This window comes from Festucalex cinctus, chromosome 7 (genome assembly GCF_051991245.1).
Source record: "Festucalex cinctus isolate MCC-2025b chromosome 7, RoL_Fcin_1.0, whole genome shotgun sequence".
Taxonomy (NCBI): Eukaryota; Metazoa; Chordata; class Actinopteri; order Syngnathiformes; family Syngnathidae; genus Festucalex; species Festucalex cinctus.
In genome coordinates this window covers 1,782,657-1,805,967 of record NC_135417.1, presented here as the reverse complement: position 1 = coordinate 1,805,967, position 23,311 = coordinate 1,782,657, and the positions used below count along the sequence as shown (strand labels likewise).

The following is a 23,311-nucleotide window of genomic DNA, read 5'->3' as shown; positions in this document are numbered from 1 at the left end:
GTATTGTTAGTTCCACACACAAATCTGGACTCAAATGAGATGATTTTGGTTGGGGAAAAAGTCAAAAGAACTCAAATCAAACACACCTTCATATGATGAAGTTTTCTTTATTTTTTTATGTATTTATTTTTATTACAAGCCTCCCAAAAACCATGAAAGAACAGCATCAGTCTGGAGGGCAAAAGGGACATTCCGGCAATTCCACATGTCCAAGTCAATTTATTAGTCAGTCTCTGTGAAAACAAGCCTCCTATCAAGATGTGGAGGCGGGCTTAGCAGATGAGTGACAGCTTGTGCTTCCCAGTACATTTGAACTTGGAGCCAACCTCAAGTGATTTTTAGGGCATCACCACGCTTGTAGAAGTTGTCCCGCTAAAGCCCTATTCCGGTCCCGAATCAAAGCTGACGCTAGCTCGGCCACTTTTGACAAAGACTTCTCCTGACTCTCGGCATCCTGGGGGGAAAAAAAAAGAAAAAAAAAAAAGTTTTTGATGAATTGAATGATGAAAGGGTAAATAAAATCACTGGATGGATTAATGTGGTGATTTTTGTACCACTTGAGGTATGTAGATTAGAGAATCACTGAATGAAATGTTCCAACTAGTGCATAATGTTACATCGGCTTTAACATTTTAAAAGCGCTGCCATACGGACACCACTTTGAATCCGTGTGAACTGGGTGTATTGGATGAATGCACCAATTGGTGATTCAAATGAAGAAAACTTGATTTATCCCCACAGGGCAATTAAGGGTGATGAGTGGATGATTTAGCCTGATGGTTGGTTTGATAAATGCACCTAATGGTTTGTTCGCTGTTGTGTTTAATGATAATAAGGCCTTTAGTTTGTGCGTGCCTTGCGTGTTCTTTTATTCCTCCTACACATGAGAGCAATTTTCCAAGAATAATGCAACCGAATGAAGACGCTTTGGTGCTTTCTAAGTGTCACATCTAAACACAAGAGGCCACCAAAGTCTTTTGAGGATCTTTTTTTTTTTTTTTTTTTCTCCATGAGCTTTTTAGTGAACTTTTCATGCTTTTCAACCCCCACAACTTCTTCATTCCTCGCAGGCTGCATACTCCCTACTTTGATTTATTTCGTCTTCAGAAGCAATCCTGCTTTCATTTTACAAAGTTCACCAGACTTTTTCATTTCTACCACTTGGGCCATTTTCATTTTCTGGTCCTAGACCTTTTGTCTGATTGCTACCAAAATTTGTATACGTATACAAGACCAATGAGCAACGAAAATTGCTAAAAAGTTTAGTTTGAGCCATTGTGGATGGCTGTGAAGATAGCAATAACTCACCATTCATAAATAACTCAGCCCATGAAAGGAGTTCAAGTTTGCAATATGGAATTGGTGAGTAGACCCACGGAAAAATTCTCATGAAACCAACTCGGAGACAAAAGTTTAACCAAATTGTGTCTTTTGAAGGTCCGAACAGATGCGGCTGCATACGCTGCACGTGACTATAGGTGGGTTAGCGAAAAGCGTAGAATCGGGCCTGACCGTGGATAATGACACAAAGCAGGCTCTAATCACAACCAGGGAAGAAGGTCACGTTAATGTTTTTTTTTTCTCCCCAAAGAAAGCAAACACGCCAAAAGATGTCAAATTGTTAGTTGCAAACACAAAGAATCTTGGATTCCAAGAATTAGAAATATTTAAGATATGAATGTATGAATAAACCGGGCCCGGGTAGGCTAACAGTTTAACACACTGACGAATGGATCAATGACATGATGGATGACTGGGTAATGGACTTATGAATTAGCGGATTAATGGACCAATGAATGGACTTGCGAGTGAGTGGATGAATGGTGAGTGGATGACTGATCAACAGTTGGTTGGATGAATGGAATGGATGGGCAGACTGATGAATGCACCAATGGAAGATTGGATGAATCAAGGACTGAATTTTATGAATACATGAGTCAGCTGACATGAATGGATGCCTGCTGGGTGGCTGGATGAATTCATGAATGGACAGATGATTACTTTTCTTCCAATCAGTCTTCCCCGTCGTCCGTCAATCACAATTTTCATTACATTTTCACGTGTTTCGAAAGTAAAAAAAAATTAAATGGTTGTGGATGTGAGTAGCAGTTAGCCTCGCTAGTTTTGGCTATTCCGATTTTTAGTAAAAACGCCCAAACAAGTGATGAAACTTCTGACCACAATACTTATGGCAATATGGATGGTAGAAGTCTCAAATAAGACCAAGTACCAAGTCTATCCTACAATAGAATAAAAGCACAAGTAATAAAGAAAGTAGTAGCTATAAACCTGTACATGCATTTTAAATCGGATTGTTATTGTCCCTCAAAGGCAGCTGTTGTTTCTTCTGCCTCGTCATTTGCCTTTTTCCAATTCCTGAAGCAGCTCTCCAGACACTTTTGTTTTTAGTCATTTTTCCTAGCTTTTTTTCCAACCATACTGCGTGACCATGACGAGTGCTTTGATGTGCGCACCGCGGAACAAGCAAGCCATGTGACGATAATAATAAAACTTTCACTCTGATGATGAGTAGTTCACTTTCTCCGTCTAACCAGGTACACACATCTCGTGTCCTGTGGTTGGGGGGCCTCTGAGCTAATTTGCATAAGACTAGAAGGAAGATCAGAGAAAGTCTACGGTCCATGTTCAATTCCTTCCACTCCATATACGCACGCACTCTTTGAATCAAGCTTCAAAGCGGAGTGTTATTGAATCAAGTTGTCGTTTGCACGGTGGCACACAAATACTAAGCAGTCCGTCGAGAAAATGTGATCTCCAGGGTCGAATTACTAAACAACAACAGAGAGCGAGGCATCAAAGGGATTTGAAGAGGATGGCGGAGAGCTGGGGGTACCGCTCCTGACGTGGAAATAGGAGGGGGGAATGTGATCCTTGGTGGGATTAGCGAGTCTTCATCACAGGCCAAACAGTTTTTCCTAAATCCTCGTGGTGAAACCGCTAAGCGCTCAAGGCTAAACGCATATCGGAGTCTTAGCCAACGCCTCACCTGTTAAAAGCCAGCCACTCATCTTCAGATGGTTGATATTCACTTTTAAAAAAAAAATATATCCATATATCAGGTTAACTTGGTTTTTACAAGATTAGTTTTTGGTTTTTACGAGACGAGTGCCTGCCGCACTTTCCATCTCCCCCGAGCCAGAAGTGTCATCATTGATTGGCAAGAATCAGAAAGAGTGTGACCGCAGATGTTAGTTGATGCGTGTTAGCACCAGGACATTTTCCGCTCGTCCTCTGCCATGTCCATTACGGACTAATCCAATCTTTTCTTGGCACTTTTCATGTACTTGACATGGGACTTTTTCAGCATTGACAGGCAGGCTAACAGAAATCAGCATCAGAAAAGATGTTATATCTTATCTATTTTTTTAAGGTTTAATAAAAGTGCTAAAGTACAATATACTGTATGTGAAGCTTCAGAAGAGCCTATAAAGGGAGTCCATAGAAAAAATCGCTCAATGTTTGTTTGGGTCTTACCAGCTTTCATTTTTTTTGCAACAGTCCAGCCCAAGTCGGGTTCAGCCGCATCACGCGGTGTGCGGTGGGCTTTACACAGATATTATTGGAACGTGGGAGGAAGCAGAAATACCTGGATAAAACGTATGCAAGCGCAAGGAGAGTATGCTAACTCAAAATTGGAATGCCAAATTTGAACCCAGAATCTTAGAACTGTGAGGCAGCAACAAATGAAAGAAACTGAGCAGTTTGCCAAATAAAGTGATACCATTGTTTTAATATTCTGTAGATGGAATATTGGGCACGAGCTGAAACTGAAGCCATTCCCAATCATTCCCATGTGCGCCGGATACATAAACACAAGCAAAAGGGCCTTGTTATTGTTATTGATGCCGCCACTGCAACTTTTTTCAACCAATGAGACTTCAATCATGAGGACTCTGGCGAGCCACAGGGCTTTGAAAGGCGGTGACCACACAGCGAGCGTTTGCCCCATCCGCAAATGCCACCAACTCAATGGACGCTTTCAAGTCCAAAAGGTCTCTTTTGGTAATTAAGAAGTCGGCCGGTGACACTCTCCCAAGATCCCACTTTAACCCCCCCCCCCCGACTTCATGACGAGCCAAGAGTCCAAATTAAATAACAGCTCACCAAGTCGACTGCCAGGATGCCCAAACTGAGCGAGAGGGAGACACAGGGCCCCGTGAATTAAAGAATATTTACAAAAGCCTTTATGGCCTCTTTAAATTCATCTTTAGTCTCTTTATATCACAAAGTTTGACAGCCAGTTTGAGCTCGTAAGTCAAATCAAGCCGCCATCCAAATGATGGCACGTATCTCAAAAAACTTTGTTGAGTCATTTGTATTGCAAGGCACTACTGTTTATGTATACTAACCACTAGGGGTGTGAATTGCCTAGTACCTGACGATTCGATTCGTATCACGATTCACAGGTCACGATTCGATTCGATACCGATTAATCCCGATACGAATTTATAAGTCGATTGTTGCGATTTTTTTTCATTCAAATTTAGAAAATACTAATCAGTAAGCTTGTAGAGTGTAAGATTTATATGAAAATGTATTATTTATTTATCTGAAATTTCAGTCTTATAGAGGTTGTAATCTGTTTCATGTTTGAACAGCATTGAAATAAAATATTAAGGCTTAATGTTCCGTTCATATAACATTCTTCCATGCTCAAGGTGTGAATCCTAACCCGAAGTCAGACGTTTTGTTGAATATTTTTCCATTAAAAATGGAAGTTTAAAAATCGATTCACACACACACACACACAAAAAAAAAGGCAATGATGATAAGACGTTGAATCGGTAAGACTACCGAATGAAGAATTCTGAGCTCTTAAAAAAAAAAAAAAAAACACGATTTTTTTTTTTTAAATTGAATCGATTCGAGAATCGCGCGATGTAGTATCGCGATATATCGCCGAATCGATTTTTTTTTTTAACACCCCTACTAACCACTGTATTAAAGTGGAAGTACATCTTGGACATTTCTTGACAATAATATGTTATGTGACCTCACTAGTCTAAACATGACATTGTGATTAATATTACATTTTTGGAATATAAGTTATGAAGCAAAATGCAGCCGTTTCTATCCATCTCAGGGGGCGGCCATTTTGCCACTTGCTGTCGACTGAAGATGACATCACAGTTGCTCTGGGCTCAGGCAACAATCAATCAGAGCTCACCTGTTTTCTGAAGCTGCGCTGTGATTGGTGGTTACCTGAGACCTGAGCGACATTGATGTCATCTTCAGTCGACAGCAAGTGGCAAAATGGCTGCCCCCTGAGATGGACAAAAATGGCTGAATTCTAACCAGAATATCATATTTAGACAAGTGGGGCTGCATAGAACATACATGCCAACAAAACTTTGGTTTTTTTTTTCTCCTTTAAACCACTTTTTCCCGCATAACACAGTTTATCCCGACAGCCCGTGCCTACGCAACCACGGATAGTTTAAGGCTTTAGATAGAAATGTGGTGTTTAGAGTTCATGCGTGTCAGACACAGCTCAGCCAATTCCTTGATGAGATGATTTGCAAAGATAAGGAATTCAAAACCTTCAGTTGCAGTCGCATTAATGCCAACTTTGATTTATGTCTGGAAAACTACTTTCCACTGGTTCTGACAGCTCTCTCTCTCTATATATATGTGCTGTATTTGATCCCTATCAGCCTCTTGAAGCTCTTCATTGAAATAGTCAAAGCCATATGTGCGCAAGTCTATCAAAAGGGTCCCGACCTCTCGCTATCCTGACTGGTGACAGTCGAATAAGCTCCTGTGACCATTGGAATCTGTGATGGATGGAGGCATTCGATTGGTGTTTAATGCATCATTTACGAGGCCTGGAAATTTCCACTGGCAACTTAAATGTTGTTAGGGCTTGTTCACGCTCATATTTAACGAAAGAAGTTAAGTCTGCTGTTATTACCAAGGATGGATTTTATACTACATGGATCAAGTGAATTACTGTAATTGCAATTTTCATAAAAAAAGAACATTGACGGATTAAATTGGATATCTGACAATCTTACCGCATCACCGTTCTGCATACTGCAATATTTATGCTAATTTCCTTTTTTCCCCACCTGTGGCTTTTTTTTTTTTTTTTTGCTTAACAATATGTTAGCATTAAGGTAGCAAACTTTGATTTGACTAAATAATTTGGCTTGATTGAACATTTTGCCGATCATCAAAATGTCAACATCGGCACCGATAATCGGCCTATCCCTAGTTTTAAATAGAGTATTTAATTCCATCCATCCATTTTCTTGACCGCTTATTCCTCACAAGGGTCGCGAGAGGTGCTGGCGCCTATCTCAGCTGGCTCTGGGCAGTAGGCGGGGGACACCCTGGACTGGTTGCCAACCAATCGCAGGTATTTAATTCCCTTTTCATTAATATGTCAGTTTTACAGCCAACAGGTGTGACATATAAGCATGATTTGGCCCTTATTTAGGGAACCATGTGAATTATTTTATTTTATTTTTTTTTGAGTGACAACAGATATTAAGAAATACAGTGTTATCCCGATCTGCTGAATTGAGTCTTAACAAGAGGGATTTTAATAGCCTACTTGACCCCGACAGATAAGACTATTACAATTTGCAGTATTTTGTATGTATTGATGAGGTTCTTCCAGGAAATGTTTTCGTTAGTCTGCACATTTATATGCCTGCAACGCTCCCACTCCACCTTACTTCATCTGAAAGGGAAACAAACCTTCGGCTAATAGGACCTCACGGTGAGAACAATCGTCGGCATCCCAGCCTTTCACTAAAGCGCTTTCATTGCTTGTATCCAAAATACTCAGACAAACATAGCAGTTCGTTCATCACATCTAATGTACAGAATCTTTTGAGAGACGTCAAAACTAGACAGTGAGGAGGTATGAACTAAACTGATACTTTTCCAGGGGAAGTGAAGAACAAGACGGACATACCTTTTAGCAAGGAGCAGAACGCTGGATGTTTAGTTGAGGTCATACGGAAGCATGCAGGCCAGGAGTGTGATGGATGAAGTGACACGATTCAGAATGCAAGCTTGCGTACACACTCCAAAACGGCACTTTGGGCCTTTTAGGATCAGTTCCTGTACTAACCAGCCTAAACACACCGAATTGTGGCGTGTATGTGGTCGGGCAAAGGACGCAGTGTGTTGAACAGGTGACAACAACTGCGGTAGGACATCCACTTTTTTTGATGACGTATGAAAGGAAAACGATAAAAATAAGGGTTAGGGTTAAGATTTCAAAAAGAGAGAAGTGTGCCTGTGTGCCTGTGTGTGTGCAACATGAGGATGGGCTAGGATGGAAATGAATCGAGCATGATAAACCTCTAGGGGGAGGGACCCCCAAGAAGGAGATTATATATGACCGCTTTTGATAAAAATGTAAGAAGCGACGTGGTAGGCCGATATGATTAATCCCAAGAGAGAGGAATTGGGGGTGTCAAGGTCAAAAGTGCCCTTTTGAAAGGTGCAAAGGAGTACACGATATTTTAAAAGGAGATATGGCTTTCCTCTTTTTGACCGCGTCTGTTTTTCTCATATTGACAGGAAGACGAGGTGAGATTTAAAAGCGATAGAAAAACAAAAAATAGGTGGGGGTGCCGATTGTTTTATGACTTTAGAAGAATGTGTGGGCGATGCGGATGGCTTTCTTTTTTTTTTTTCCCTTCCAGATGTTGTTAAAAAAAACATACGCGCGCACACACACACACAGACCTAATAACAGACTTATATTGGAATAAGATGTATGAATGAAAAAGAATGACGAAGGGTCGACTCTTTCTTTTTTTTTTAAAAAAGAAAAAAATATGTAGGAGGAGCTTTTCGATACAGACATTTTTGTAAGAGTGAAAAGGTGAACTCGGAGAAAACAATCTGATGAGGTCCGCGCATAATCTCCGGTTCCCCCGTGACACGACAGCTGGGTGGTCAGAAACATCTCCAAACGAGAGGAGACTTTCAAAGAACGCGTTTGCGGCTTCCTACAGAAGATAAACCCTTTAAGTTATGCGCTTCAAGCCTTTTAAAACCAGAGGTTCACTGGACAAGTGGGACAACTGTGGGGATTTAGCCTGAGAAACCGCAGAGATACCAGTTGCCCCTAATCTCCCTTGACCCACACCAGGGTGCAACTCGGAGGCTGTCGTCGTAAGAGATTCTTTGGGTGGGATCGGGTTACACCCGTCTGCCTTTCAGACGATGACGTGAACAGATCCGGGAGAATAGACCCCGCCGAGTCCTTTTCACCCGACCTCGTCTCCATTCTCTACTGCTCTTTTCTTTCCGCGTGCCGGCTAATCTCCTCACAGGTTTAGGATTCCCGGGCCAGGGAGGAAATACGGGCTTGGGTAAACATCAGGGCTCTCACTGCGCTGATTACAACCGCCATACATCAGCCTGACATCGGACTGACAAGTGTATTTTCAGAGGGTGACAAGCGAGAGGGACTGAGTGCAGGGGAGGGATCATGTGACACTTCCTATCCACTAGGGGTGTTAAAAAAAAAATCGATTCGGCGATATATCGCGATACTACATCGCGCGATTCTCGAATCGATTCAATAAGCGGCAGAATCGATTTTATTTTTTTTATTTTTATTTTTTTTAGGATTCACACCTTGAGCATGGAAGAATGTTATTTACAACCTCTATAAGACTGAAATTTCAGATAAATAAATAATAAATTTTCATATAAATCTTACACTCTACAAGCTTACTGATTAGTATTTTCTAAATTTGAATGAAAAAAATCGCAACAATCGACTTATAAATTCGTATCGGGATTAATCGGTATCGAATCGAATCGTGACCTGTGAATCGTGATACGAATCGAATCGTCAGGTACTAGGCAATTCACACCCCTACTATCCACGCAGATATGCTGCATAGTGCTCATGCTTTCACAATATGGTGTCACTTTTTGGGGAGGGATCGGGTAACTAGAGTATGCAGTTTAAGGTTTTCACACCTTAGCGAAAACCTGATGATTGGCGGTGTCCTCAGAGGGCACAACACACCGAAAAGTACTTTCATCGCGTTTCCTTAATGATTGGAATTTTTCTAGTCAATTTCTGTGAGAAGTTAAGATGCGGAATTTTTGAAGGATCTCCAACTGGGAATTGAGAAAAGGTTTCATATTCAAGCTCCAAAACTCCAACTCCTCTGAATTGATCTTAAATTATGTGATTATTGCTTTAAAAGCCTTCAAACACAAGCCGACAAATTTGACTTTGTTCACCATGGCAGTACTGATGGCTAAAATAGCCCATGTTCTTTCAAAATATCTTTTATTTTTTTTAATTTTAATTTTTTATTTTTTTAAGATAATCCAGACTCAATAGGAAATTAACACAGACGTCACCCTATTATTAATATGGGCACAGAGTGACCTCCTCCAAGGCCAAATGATGTCTTAATTTTTGGACAGAGGCACAAGCTTGCTGCAAATTGACCTGCAAACCACCACAGCACTGGCCAAAGCACCCTGGCAGAGGTCCTAAATGGGGACTTGAGTGGTTTATAAAGGACCTAAAAGGACATTTGAAACATCATCTGGAAAGAATGATGTAGTTTAGACAATAAAGGACAGATTTATCCCAATATGTGTTGATGCATCCATCCTGTACTTGCTGTAAGCCTCTTCACAGTCTTCATTACCAGTTTTCTTCCCTGTTTTTTTTTTAAATGAGTGAGATTTTTGCCCCATGCTGGACACAGCCAGTACTTCTGGAAAGAATGATCTATTTTCGATCATAAAAGGACTGAGATTTATCCCAATCTGTTTTGCTACATGCATCTCCATAATTGAGAAGTGAACCGTAACGTGTGATCGTCAAATCAAAGACAGATGTGAGCATGCAGAAGATAGCTTCATCTTGTCCTCCCCCGTGTTTTTTAAACCAGTATATGTCATCCCTAGACACGCAGCAGATTTGATTTATGAAGACATATCAGCCTCATTTGTCCCGCTGTCAAAGCCACTCTTGAACATATATCCCGCGCCAAAGAGAAGTCCTGATTTGACTTGAAGTGAAGCTTGTGATTTCTCACTTGCTCCGATGGATAATTCCACTATAATTACCAAGCGATGAGTTAGAGATTTGAGGTCGACCGCATGCTTTTCAATGATTCTCACAACATGCTTGGAGGTCAAAGTACTTTAAACTGCAAAGCGATACGATATCTTCCTCAACTGCTTTGGCATTCAGTACAACGTGTACGAGAGGGAGGTTACGTTTATGCCCCAGTCGTGGATATGATGTGAGTTCTACAGTTTGAAGGGAATCAGAGCATTCAGAGAGGAGTTATTGCATCTGGAAATTAACATGTAGAACCTTATATGGATGCTTCAAATCAAAATATCAGAATTCCTGTGGGTTTTCTTCATACCTCCTTAAGACTTTTTTTGTGGGTCTATTTATGATAAGAGCTATTTCATCTTGTTAATTCAAACTGGCTTTGGGGGCTGAATTATTTCCAGTGTATGTGACTTTTAACAAAACAAATCAATTTCTAGAGAGGCCTTTCACCGGTTGATAAAAAACAGCAACTGGCATTTAATCAGGACACGGCAACAAATCATGTACAACAAAGCACAATGTTTTGTTTGGTGACTCTTAAAAGGAGGCATTTCTCAGAAACAATACGCTGGCTGGGAAAAGGCAGACATGAAGACAACGAGCTTACCGTTGACTGCTGCAAATGGACACCGTACATGAAAACATTCCGGAAACTGGCTACCCAGGACAAGTGTGCAAAGGGCGGCCATTGGTCCGGGGTGCCTAAATGGACCTATAAAAATAAAAGAAACAGTGTGACTACGTTGTCCAAATATTAATTTCCGTATAGTATGTAACAGAGATGGGGGCTTATGTCACGTGATTTGATTCAAGTCAAACTTAAGTGCACATATTTAGGCTTGGGACTAACTTGGTTAAAATGTACGACAGACCTGACTTGAAACCTGAAGGACTTAAGAATGACTTTATGTCTTGTGCATATGTGACTTACTTGCATTCCACCTCTGGTACCCAAACTCCATAACTTGAGACAGCTGCACCTCTCTCCCTTCATTACAATTGTCTTAGACAAAACATCAGAATCTCAACAACCAGCTTGCTTTTCCACCCTGGAAAGCGCCACCAACACGTTCCTCTTGATTGTTACCATGTGACCAAAGCCGTGATAAGTAACAGGCTGACTGCTGCTACACAGAAAGTAAGACAAACATTTTGGCTGCTTCGCTTACAAGCGTGAAATTCAGAGGCCGTTTGAATTTTTTCTCGAAGCCTCAACAACCCGAGTTGATTTCATGCTGGTGAAACGGATCAGGCTTCGTAATTTTGCAGCCTTCCTGTCTAATTTTTTTTCTCAAGTATATCAGGATTTGTGTCCCATGGCGCAAATAGATGCAGAACTACTCACCACAATGATAACCACCGGGTGGAGCCACGTTTGTCCATTCGCCTCCACTGCTGTAAACGTGGTCTCCACTCTAGCCAAGTCAGAGGTGTTCATCTGGAACACCAAGAAAATCCAAAATCAAGAAACCATCTTTGAGAGCAGATGTGATTTTTCTCTCTTCTGTGGCCAAATAGTAAATGTGTCTGAAGAAACGAATGTTTTCCCTCCTGTGAAAAATGTAAACGTACAGAAAATTGGATGAAGTTCCAGGTCTTGAGCAGATACCCGCCGTCCATCACTTCTTGGATGATGTTCACCTCCTGGAAAATAGACATAGTTCGGATTTCTATCAGTATTCACAAATTGTAACATTTCAAAGTCTCAAAAGCATTTCAGTTAGTCTTTTTGTCATCTAGTACTGAATGAGCCCCATCGAATAGAAGTCAAGTCAAGTGTCTCAAGCCAAAAAAACAATCCTTCCTCAAAAAAACAAAAACAAGAGAAAAGAATCCAACCAACAATAAACCTGCCTGGTTCTTTATTCTTCACTGGATACAGCCATTGCTTACAAACACGCCGTCTACGGATGTGAAACCAAATTTCGTTGAGATAACTCCGCGGAGGAAACCCGTGAGGTAGAGGATGTGTCAGTCAAATCTGGTCCTTCAGCTTAACACCCAGCAGCAAATAAACACAGACAAAAGTACTCAGCATCTGGCAGGGCCATACCGTCATTCTCACTTGTAGAATAACACCAAGTGGCTGGAAGTGTTACATTTGAATGGAAAACACATGTCGAAATGTCTAATTGGATCAGAAAGACAACAGATTCAAACAGGAAAACCATTTTGGACTTGAAATTAAGGATTTGAAGGGTTAGGAATGGATGAGGTATAAAGCAGGTTGGGCACAGAATCCCAGACGGGACTTTTTAAAATTAGGTATGTCCTGGAGGGCCTAGAGGGGCACTGACAACGGAAGCAATAAGGAAGACAAACTGTTTCACTCAAGGCCAGAAATTGACCCATTGTTGATGCTTCCAGAAAGCAATGACATACCTGATCCTTCTAAGATCATTGAACAACAGATTTAAGGATTAGATTTTCATTAAAAATTTCACAACTCAGAGGTCGTGGCTTTGATCCCATGCCATTGTGACCATATCGAAGTACCCTTGATCAAGACACTGAACCTTCAGTTGCTCCTGATGCTGTGTCGTCAGTAGGTGAATGAGTGGTCGAATCTAAAGCGCTTTGAGGGCCTTGTAAGGTGGAAAAGCGCCATATAAATGAAGAATATTTACCTGATACTCAAAGTAACCTCCAGCCACTCAACTCCAGTCGCCACCAAGTGCAAGTGTTTTCAAACAATGCAAGTTAATTCTTCCGCTTTCTCCACTTGGCTTTTAACGCTCTCTCTGCAAAAGCACCCATGGGAGGAACACTTGGCCTTCCCAGACACTTGTACTTCGACACAAATGTCTCCAGCAATCAGACGTCGCTGACCCCAATTCACCTCTGGGACTCTTTCCAGGCCAGCTGACACAAGCTGAGTGAAGGACTTGGAAAGGCTTCATAAGGATGAAGGAATGGTGTCTGTTGGGATCACGTAATTGCGGCGGTGGTTAGTTGGTCCAGGAAAGCAGAACTTGTGCATGTTATTTGTATACCGCAACACGAGCAGGTCAGAATTACACCGTGATAGGTCTGCGGATAGTCTACAGATGCGCCTCGCTGTCATTTGCTAGCAGAGGTGAGAGTAAGTCACAAGTCAGTCTCAAGTCTTAGACCTTAAAGTTTACAAGTCCCAAGTTTGGAATTTATTCGAATAATCGTCTGAGTACAGTCTTTCAGAAATTTTTGCCCAGCAAGTGTCTCAATCATAAAACTGACAATTTTTGTCTAACTCAAGTCAAGTCATGAGATTCGGGCCCCCCACTTCTGTCTGCTAGTTCGTAACATGAGCTAGCAGGCAACAAAGGAACGAAGGCCGCCCCCACACCACAATTAATCAAACAAAAAGTGCTGCGGTTCAGCAAATGTGACGGCCATCTGCTCTCCTGCATGCATACAAGTCACACTTCATTACTCGCTTGACCACAGACAGGCCAGTTGGTTCATCAGCGGACCACCCAGATGACGCTCATATTAACATGCGCTCATTGATGAAGCCACTACATAGGAAAATAGACAAGTGCGTGCGACACACACGTCAACAGTTCCGATTTACGTACCATTTCTCGGCTACAAAAAGCCGCGTGGAGGGTGTCTGCCAACATTCTAGCATGCGAACGTCCGTCTGTGATCACGCAGACCGACTGAGATAGCGTGTCTGGAAGGAAAGGACGCCACAAGATGGACAACAAATACCAGAAACTAGGGCTTTTCAAACTTTTGGGGTTCAGGGACCCATTACAGTGGCAAAATCTTTCCATAATCAGAATACGTACTCCTAAATGCCATAGTAATTCAAATGTTGCTCATTTTTGAGAAAAACAAATTTTTAGTTAAGTACAGTTGCTCACCTTTGACGACAGACTCGACAGTAGCCAAATCTCGTTTGTAGGTGACCTGAAATGCATCAAATTGAACCCCTTTTTTTAACCGTCACTAACTCAGTCACACGGAAATCAATGTTGAGCAAGTCACCTTCCACAAGTTGGGCGGGCCTTCGATGAGCTTGGCGTTGGCGGCGCAGTACTTCTGCACCAGAGCGAGACACTCGGTACCAAAGTCAAAGTCAGCCTCGGTGCACTGAGGAGGGAAAGTGATGACATCACAACCACAACAATCTTTTTTGAAATGCAGGTTAAAAAAATAATACAATCGGATGCTTATCATGACTCGTCATATGTTCCTATGACGCTCCTGTAATTCCTCCCATAGTACAGAGAGAATATTCCAATGAGTATTAATGTGTGTTAAAGTAGGAGTTCGGAATTATCAGAAGATTGATGCTAATTTCTATTAGCCTGTCTGTGCCATTTCACATGCTATGTTAGCATTAAGCTAGAATAATTTTGTGAGACAAAATGGTTTGGTTGAACACTCTGGTGTTCAAATATAAATTGTTTAATACTGTTTTCTATGTCAGTTTTATAGGAAACAGGTGCTACGGAATACAGAGGAATCTTGACGTACAAGTTTAATTCATTCCATGACCATGCGTGGTTGTAACTCAAATCATCTTTCAGAATTGAACTGAATGGAAATCCTGTTAATGCGTTTCAGCCCCACGTTGAGCTTCTTCCGGTGGGCACAATTTGGCCACCAAGGAGCAGTATAATACAGACATATAGACACAAATGCAGAGTTTCACAATTAAGTAACAGAATGTGGCAATAGTATTACTTGTTTTTCATGGAGGATAAAGAATGTATGCCTGCGAGTATCACTATATCGACTCTCTACGTGTTCCCACAGTTTCTATTCAAATATGCATTGCTTAAAAGGGTTTTCCATTGTTTGTTAGCATTAAGCTAGCAGCTATCTGCGGTTCTAAATAGTCAATGTGTAGTTCTCATTGTTTAGGTTTAGTTTGAGAGTAAACTTGACTGGTATTGGGAATGAACTCTTTCTTGCTTGAGCAACAACAAAAAAAGCCAGAGCAACTACCTGTACCACAAAAAGACTTTGGAATATTTAGATTTGTAAGACGAGTTTCTCCTGTACTTAATAAGTCTAAGACGAGTTGAAAGTGACCCAGACAAAAGAAAAGCCCGACCAAATGTTTAATGCACAGTAAATTACATATCACTCAAACAGTATCACATTAAAAGAAACTATGAATAAAGCACATCAAAGGAGCAGTTTACAAACAGAGAAACAATGTCTGCTCATGTATCATCCTGTTGTCTTGTGAAAACTCTCCGACACTATGTGTCTGCTGATAATTCACCGAAGCGTCTCGCTAATCTGGCGCCTTTCATCCCGCTGTCGTCATCAGAGGAGCACAATGAAAACATCATCATTGGCGGCACATCCTTTACTTCTCTTGGCCAGTGAGGATACATACTTTCCCATGTTTCGAAAAGTGCACTTTTTACCTCCACCAAGAAGACAAGCCTGTCTCAGGGTGAGCAAAATATGGGTCCAGGGGCCACATATAGCCCATTCCATTATTTAATGCGGCCCACAAAGCACTTACAAGAGTCCTTACAGCGAGCAGTTAAGACACTTTCAATATAAAAATCCTGTAAAAGAATTCAGCAGCATGTCCTTGTGCTATATGTATTTTTCAAGTAATTGAGCTTTTGTCAAGTTTTTAAAAATACAGACAGACTGAGATGATTTTGTTTTACAATCCAGAAGCATAAGCTGACACCGTAAGTTGAAATACATCGTTCATTTTATTTTGTTCTATATTTTGTTGTGGAGAAAATATCTGTTCCTCTTAATTTATACTCACTTTCCCTTTTTTTTATTTATTTAATTTGTATATTAACTGGTACCATTTCATAATGGGCTTTAAACATTATTTTGAGACGGTTAAACTCCATCAATTCATTAAATTTTACTGTTTTTAGTTGTATAAATAATGGATTAGTGTGGTCTCTGTATCCGCAAACGTTTCTGTAAAAGAAATATGGAATCGGTGTAGTTTTTATGAACTAATTGTTAATTTAGTAATTAAATTGTTCATGAGTACAATTAAATGTAACTTAATTTATTTTTAAAAAATACATGTATAAAATGATACAAAATTTATAATTTATTTATTATTATTAAAATAAAACTATTTTAACTATTTAACTCACCCGAGGGGTAGGTCATGAGATATAGAAAAACAAGTTTAAATGCATGTGCAAAAATAGGTTCAATAATAAAATAAGGGATTCTTGGTGTTTAATTGGATTTAAAATTAATTTAGATATAATTGACGAATAAGTGGTTCAGAAAATTGATGGAGTTAAATTACAATAAATAAAAATAACATTATTTTTTTTACTCTACAATAAATCAATTAGATATATTTTGAAAAAAATAAATAAATAAAATACTAGAATGGAAAACACTAACAGATTCCATAGTTTTCCTGCCCGATATAGATACTTCGCTTTCATTTCTATTGTTATGTTTTATTTTATTATTGACAATTTACTAAAACATTGATTCTGTATTTTAACCATGTGTGAAGCACTTTGTAGGGTCATCTCTGTTAGAAATTCTATCCAACCATCCATTCTCCGAACCGCTTATCTTCGCCAGCACAACATGAGCTCCTTGTCTACGTACCCTCTGATAGGCTCTATGGATAATGTTGTACATGAAGGCCTGAGGCATCTCGCTGGCTCTGTACTTAACTCGCTCCAGCGAGTGGTCCAGGAAGCCCTCCGACGTGGTGGCGATCACCGTGGAGACGAGCGGTCGGATGGCCCCTGACGCCTGTGAGAGGGGGAACAGAAGCGGACATAGACATTTCTACTCACGTTTGTTTGCCAGCGGTTTAGATATTAAGATGATGATGATGATCTGTGTGTTTAGTTATTTTGTGTGGTCACCATTATCGTAATGCATTTGTCATACAAAACTATTATCATACTAACTCCATGTTCCCGGGCAGCCATGGTTATTTGATACAGGAAGTCCTCCTCCACAAAAGGCCGCACGGCGTCATGGATGATGACGACCTTGTTGTCTAGCTCCTCGTCCTTGTCTTCCTCACCCAGAGCCCTGACTCCATTACAAATGGACCTATGACGCGTGGAGCCGCCCACCACCACCCGGACTTTGGTGTGCTTGAAGCACGAAATGATGCTTGTCATCAGGTCCAAGTTTTCTTCAGCCACGGCAACCACAATCTTGCGGATCCATGATACCCTGCGAGGGAAGACATTTTGACATTCTACTGCTGTCGACTGAAACAGCAACGTGCCCTCATGCTCACATTCTTAATATCATAACTCTGGGTTTGGTCACTTTGAGTTCTTAATGCGAGCACTTTGATGACAATTTTGGTTTGACAGCAGGGGGCGGTGCTGCAGCTTCCTGAGATAATTGAAAACGGCTGTATTAATTGTCTTAATTCTTATTCCACTAACACAATATTAAACAAAATACCATGTTTAGACTAGTGGGGGCACATAAAAAAATAAGCAAAGAAAAATTGAACTTGAGTTAGTCTTTTAAATGTGTCTGGAAGCAAGCTTCTTCCGTCCTCCTGTGACCCAAGACTGACTTGACTTACACCGTTGAAAACGCCGACATACGAACGTAGTTTCCCCAATTTAAAGTCAGTGCGTCCATTACCTCTCAAAAGCATGAATGGTGAAGCTTATGAGCGGTCGGCCCATTAGCAGGCAGAACTGTTTAGGTGTCTGCAGTCCGGTCCTCTCTCCGCTGCCGCCGGCAGGAAGGACCACACACACCGGGAAATCCACGCCAACTTTGACCGGCGCGAAGCCGTTCTCCCCGCGTTGGCTGGAAAGGAAAGTCTCAGGATGTGCGGGCCTGCCCGGTTCCTCGCGAAAAATGTCGACGCGGGGAACGTCCATCATCTCCTGGGTGGAATGTCCCCAAAACATCCCATTCCCGATAAATACCAAGTGTTAAAAGAGGTATGTATTACAAACTTGGATGATTTTGGAGCCCGTGTTTAACCTTCCATTTTACTTCCGCCATTGGCATTCAAAATAAAAGACATTCATGTCACATTTTACAAGTACAGTACAAAACTTCATAATTATTCATCTTCTCACTGTCCTATATTTATGTATGTGAACTACTATTTGTTTGGTTTGTGTCAAAGTATTGAGATAATAAAATAAAAGGACTATTCGACGTAAAAAATTCAGAGAATGACCTAAAGGTACCATCCACCAGGACCAAAAATATTTCCACTGGTAAATAAGTAATTTAAAGCAAGATCTGTGATTGTGTCAACATGAAAGTTGAGTTAGTAACCAAAAAAATGTAAAATTTCCGCTTAAAATTGAGTGAATTCTGCGAACTTGACACACACACTGAGCTGACTGAGGAATGTTCTCGCGAGAGTCCGGTCGCGTCTGAATTACGCAGATCTCGCGTGATGATAGGGCGCCTGTTAACTTCAGTTTCTACATTGCTGTTTGATATTATGAACAACTGTAGTCTCTCATCTAGCGAGACTAGATGATAGACACGCTTATCCTTTACTTAGTACAAAAAAATATATATATATATAAATCAAATTGTTAATATTTACGTCTATCTTGGAATATTTGTATAATTGTAGTCTCACGAAATTATCTAACGTCTGTCTGTTACTAATAATAACAACAATAACAATAATGACTACAATGGAAAAAAATATTATTGTTATTATTATTCGTTTTCAATTTGGCATACTGTAGTCTACTGTATTATGCACTTCTGAAGTCTAATAGAAAGCTTAAATGTACTCGTGAGGGTAACATTAACGATGATAAGAGCACCCAAAATTGCTCATAATTACTTTCCTATTTGGAATGCATTCATTTGTGTTTCCCTGGATTGGCTGGCAACCAGTTGAGGATGTACCCCGACTAGTGCCTGAAGTCATGTGGGATAGGCTCCAGCACCCCCGCGACTCTTGTGAGGAGTAAACAGTTAAGAAAATGGATGGATGGATAATTTGTGTTTGTGACATAAATCTGCTTGATTCTCATTTTATGAATTTCAAACTTTATTGGCAAAGCTTTTCTACACATTAGAGCCACATATAATATATTACATTTTTTTTTTATACACATGGTTGTCAAAAAAAAACAAATGCCAAAAAAAAGTGAATTTGACATATGCACATGTACAACTATTTACACAAGTGTGGTTTAAAGCTGGCTTTGCAAAAGAAGTGGAGAATTACCGGTAAATTTCCATGCGAAGTTAAAATGGAAAATTTTGGAAATAATCCAATCGTAAACCTTCCTTGGGAAGTAATGGGAATTAACTGGAAGTTAAGGATCATATTTTGTTTTGTCATAGGCAAACATATTCACAAAATAGATAGCTCACCTTGCCCTAATGGAAGGCCATTGCTGTTTTGTATCTTAAATCCCCCAAGAACCATCTTTCAATATTAGAAAATCCCTTGTTTATTCCAATTAATTCCAAATTGTTCCAGCGTGTTGCATGTGTGACAGTTGATATGTTTAGATTTAGAACAAGCCGAGGTGTTTACATCATTTTACGTCGTACATGTTATACATCGTTCTAAAAAGTCAGACAGCATCACAAAGCGTCAGGTTTCTTTGTAGTTTTTCCTTGGAAATATTGGTATAATCGATTTCAAAAACAAAATTGTAGCTGTTGAATTACGTCTACCTCGAGATTACGACAACTCAGATGAAGTTTTATCAGAGTAGGATCTTATTGTATTCTGTGGAGGAAGTGGGTGTGTATCCCTGAGTTTCACCGAGTAAAAAAATACTGTTATCAGGAAAACGTGTTTCCTACTTTTGAAAATTACATTTATTTACTTTTTTTGTTTGTTTAATTTATTTATTTTACATAATAGGTTATTCTTCTCTCTTTTGGAGATGATCTGGCACTTCAATCCCAATCTCAAAAATGGTTTTTAATTTCAGGTCATTTGCATTCTGCCAGATGGAAGTAGGCCTCTCCCTATTGTTTACAAACATGATGAAACAGTCTCGGCCTCAAAGCCTGCAGTCCTCATGGCGCAGTCTGGTGCCAACTTTGGCTCATGTGCTTCTTTCCCATCGACTTCCTGCTCTTGGACTTGTGCAGGATCTGGGGAGGCGTCACAACGCCAAATTTGTGTCCCGATTCGTTGTGTTGCCTGGAGAACCTCTTGCACTTACAGGAGGTGACCACGGTGATTTTGTATGTTCGGGCGCTGCCGTCCTGGCACTGCAGCCGGATGCGCTGAGTACGGGTTTTGTCGTTGACACAGCGCCAGTCAGGGGTACTGCTGGTAGTTGTACTATGACGAGGCCAGAACTTTTTGGACTGGCGGGCGCTACCGATCCAGTTGTGAAGCATTTGAGTCGGGAGACACTCGCCGGCGCACACCAGCTCCTTAATTGGGTGGATGCTGGTGCAGTGGCCGTCCGAGATGTACTTGGTGGACCTCAGCTCTCTGCAGCCCATTTGGCTTCGCTCTGAGGGAACATATACACAAAACTCAGGTCAATAAACAGCTACAAAATGACTACTGAATGAATACAGGACTACTAGTAAACAAACCCTTCTATGTCATCCAAGTAGTGTGACATGACTATCTCAAATGCAAACAGTAGAAATTAATAGGTATTAATACAAACACCAAGTAAATGCAAGATTTTTCTCTCTCTTTTTTTTTTTTTTTTTTTTTAGATTTTGCTGCAGGCTGCAAATTGTCACGTGTTGTAACTCAAACCGGCATCCATTCATAACATCACACGCCTCCCTGACAATGGCTGCCCTTCCGTGACAGCGTTTGATGAATAGAGAGAATGACTTCACCGCAAAAGACGCCATCACCAAGTCTACGCCATCAAGTGGGTTTCAAGTTTTTTTTACCATTCATTTTTATTTTTATTCACCATCGCCCCCCACTTTTTATTACATTACAAAGGCATTGCTATTTGCTACTACTACTAGTACTGCTACTGCTGCTGCTACTGCTATGACTACTACTAACTACATAATAATAATAATAATAATAATAATAATAATAATAATAATAATAATAATAATAATAATCCAGAAAACAAACAAACATGAAACTAAACATAAAAAAAATACTCCCATAATTAACTCTTAATCGCTCCTGGCGGCCTCTAGTGGTCTGGGGGGGCCTCTGCAAAATTTTGCCCTAAATAAGATCCATCCATCCATCCATCCATCCATCCATCCATCCATCCATCCATTCATCCATCCATCCATCCATCCATCACAGCGTCACAGGGGTGATGGAGCCTATCCCAGCCGGCTATCCCAACCTTGAACTGGTTCCCTGCCAATCCAGGGGATATGTCTAATTTATTTATGTATTTAATGTAGTTGTTTTTGGAAATCCGTATCTAACCACAATAAATGGTAACAGTATTCGACTTTATTTTCAATATTTTCACTTTTCAGGAAAGACAAAAAAATAAAAAAACGGCAGGTGTGTTGAGCCATTAACATTCTCGAAGAGAGCAAGCAATTTTCAACACTTTACATCAAATCCAAACATTTTGTATAAATAAATAAATAAATACAGTAGTAGGCTATGGGGGGGAGGGGGGGGGCAGACTAGTATAAGTTTATGAAAAAGATGAAATTGACAAATTTGGACTTTAGCGGCTTTGGCCTGATGCCAGCAATGTTGGATTTATTTAGCCATTTTTTTTCCTAAAATTGTTTCATTCAAATGCATTTATTATTATTATTATTATTATTATTATTATTATTATTATCATTATTATTATTATTATTTTAATGGATTTATCGCATTAAATAATTGGTCAATTTATTTATTGTAAATATTACATTAAAAAATAGTAAAATTAACAAGTTAAAAAATACATTTAACATTTTTAATGTTTGTTTCGAATTACAAATTAAATATAAGTTCAACAATTACAATTAATTATTAAGAATTAACTATTTAAACATTTATATTGTTTTATTTATTTTATGAAATGGGTGTTAAATGACTATAATTAAATCTATTATGACTAATAAAATAAAAGCCACAAATTAGTTCTTTCAAAAAGAACCTAGTATTTTACATTCACTGCACTTATCTCATCTTACCGCTTCTGTCCCGCCCCGCCGCTCTCCCGCCGACCCTCGCTCGGTTCAGGGACCCGTTTCCCGGCTTCGCGTCCCCCTGTGGCGGGCCGACTTGCGGGAAGAGGCTTCCCGCATGCTCGGTGCCATCGTTGCTGAGGGCCTGGCTGCTCCTCAGCAGGATGCAAAGTAAAAGCAGCGAGTGTGAGAAAGACTCTTGCTGCATGGTGCATGAGGAGGAGGAGGAGGATGGGGAGGGAGTTAGTGATGAAGAGAAGGATGCTGCAACTGGTTTTATATGGAGGAGGGGTTTTAAGGTGCTTCTCACTGGGTGGGTCACCAGCTTGGACTACACCCACTTCTTCTTATATTTTATTTGCAAAGCAAAATGACAGACTTGAGTGAATGTTTCCACAGCATGAAAATCCCTGTATAGTTACTCCGTTTGCAATCATTCACTCATTCCCTTCTCCAAAATTGCTACTGTGTTGAACCACAAGAGACCAGGTTTCTCTTCTGGATTCAATGGCACTATACGATAGACACGAAAAGGTTGAAAGGGAGTAGATTTCTCCTTGCTGTAAACACAGTCAGAATCTACTAGCTTAATGCTAACATGCTAGCGATGATGTTATGGTATTTTCAAACTGATTCAGGATGATTTCTCGCAGGCCGCAGCACACTGACTGATCTCTCCCTCAGTGGTTGAAAATTTGTGATCTCGAACGTGCCCACACACCCGCCATGCTTATTTAAAAACTATTAAGCGACATACATTATACGCATGAGGGATCAGAGGTGGGTTGGGTTGTCTGGCTGTCTGACAAAAGGCTTACATAGGCTATCATGTTCACAGTGAACAGTCAATGAGCCTGAACCAGGAGGAGGAGGGTTATTACAAAAGTGCAAATACCGTCACCTGTGAGAAATCTTGATTTATTTTATTTTTTTTTTAAGCTCAGGGAATGGATTAAGCTCCCCCCCCCCCCCCCCCCCCCCGTCCTCTATCTCTCTCTCTCTCTCTCTCTCTCTCTCTCTCTCTCTCTCTCTCTCTCTCTCCTTGTTCTTGCATTGGGGTGGGGGTGGAGTGGTGGTGGTGGTGGTGGTCATAAGGTGGCCGACGGGAACAATGACTGAAAAGTGACACGGTGACACCTAATGACTGGATTTTTGTTGTTGTTGTTTTAAATTTTCGTCCTGTATTATTTAGGGTATTTAAAAAAA

The 23,311-nt window shown here is 40.4% G+C and overlaps 3 protein-coding genes across 4 annotated transcripts in view; 1 reads left to right on the top strand and 2 right to left on the bottom strand.

Annotated features, from left to right (window-relative positions):
- Nucleotides 1-91: 91 nt before the first annotated feature.
- crppa (CDP-L-ribitol pyrophosphorylase A) lies at nucleotides 92-18,041 on the bottom strand. Its single transcript, XM_077526335.1, has 10 exons — nucleotides 17,660-18,041; nucleotides 16,957-17,230; nucleotides 16,646-16,795; nucleotides 14,060-14,164; nucleotides 13,936-13,981; nucleotides 13,645-13,742; nucleotides 11,660-11,731; nucleotides 11,433-11,525; nucleotides 10,695-10,799; nucleotides 92-454 (listed from the first exon to the last, which is right to left on the bottom strand). Exons 1-10 carry the CDS (start codon nucleotides 17,932-17,934, stop codon nucleotides 347-349), a joined length of 1,326 nt encoding a protein of 441 aa, XP_077382461.1. The 5' UTR covers nucleotides 17,935-18,041; the 3' UTR covers nucleotides 92-346.
- The window catches only part of meox2a (mesenchyme homeobox 2a), a 41,482-nt gene continuing 35,593 nt past the window's right edge, over nucleotides 17,423-23,311 (top strand). Inside the window, exons 1-2 of one of the 2 annotated variants that reach the window (XM_077526337.1) lie at nucleotides 17,423-17,967; nucleotides 20,705-20,868. The gene's annotated coding sequence lies outside the window, so the exon portion shown is untranslated. The remainder of the gene's footprint in view (nucleotides 17,968-20,704; nucleotides 20,869-23,311) is intronic. The other variant, XM_077526339.1, reaches the window with a different exon arrangement.
- sostdc1a (sclerostin domain containing 1a) lies at nucleotides 19,029-23,008 on the bottom strand. Its single transcript, XM_077526342.1, has 2 exons — nucleotides 22,112-23,008; nucleotides 19,029-20,490 (listed from the first exon to the last, which is right to left on the bottom strand). Exons 1-2 carry the CDS (start codon nucleotides 22,311-22,313, stop codon nucleotides 20,042-20,044), a joined length of 651 nt encoding a protein of 216 aa, XP_077382468.1. The 5' UTR covers nucleotides 22,314-23,008; the 3' UTR covers nucleotides 19,029-20,041.

Coding starts and splice junctions, on each gene's coding strand:
- crppa (XM_077526335.1), bottom strand. CDS start 17,934: ATGTTTTGGGGACATTCCACCCAGGAGATGATGGACGTTCCCCGCGTC. Junction 16,796..16,956: donor TGGCTGCCCGGGAACATGGA/GTTAGTATGATA, acceptor CCCCTCTCACAG/GCGTCAGGGGCCATCCGACC. Junction 13,982..14,059: donor GCCCGCCCAACTTGTGGAAG/GTGACTTGCTCA, acceptor GATGCATTTCAG/GTCACCTACAAACGAGATTT.
- sostdc1a (XM_077526342.1), bottom strand. CDS start 22,313: ATGCAGCAAGAGTCTTTCTCACACTCGCTGCTTTTACTTTGCATCCTG. Junction 20,491..22,111: donor GGCGGGGCGGGACAGAAGCG/GTAAGATGAGAT, acceptor ATGTTCCCTCAG/AGCGAAGCCAAATGGGCTGC.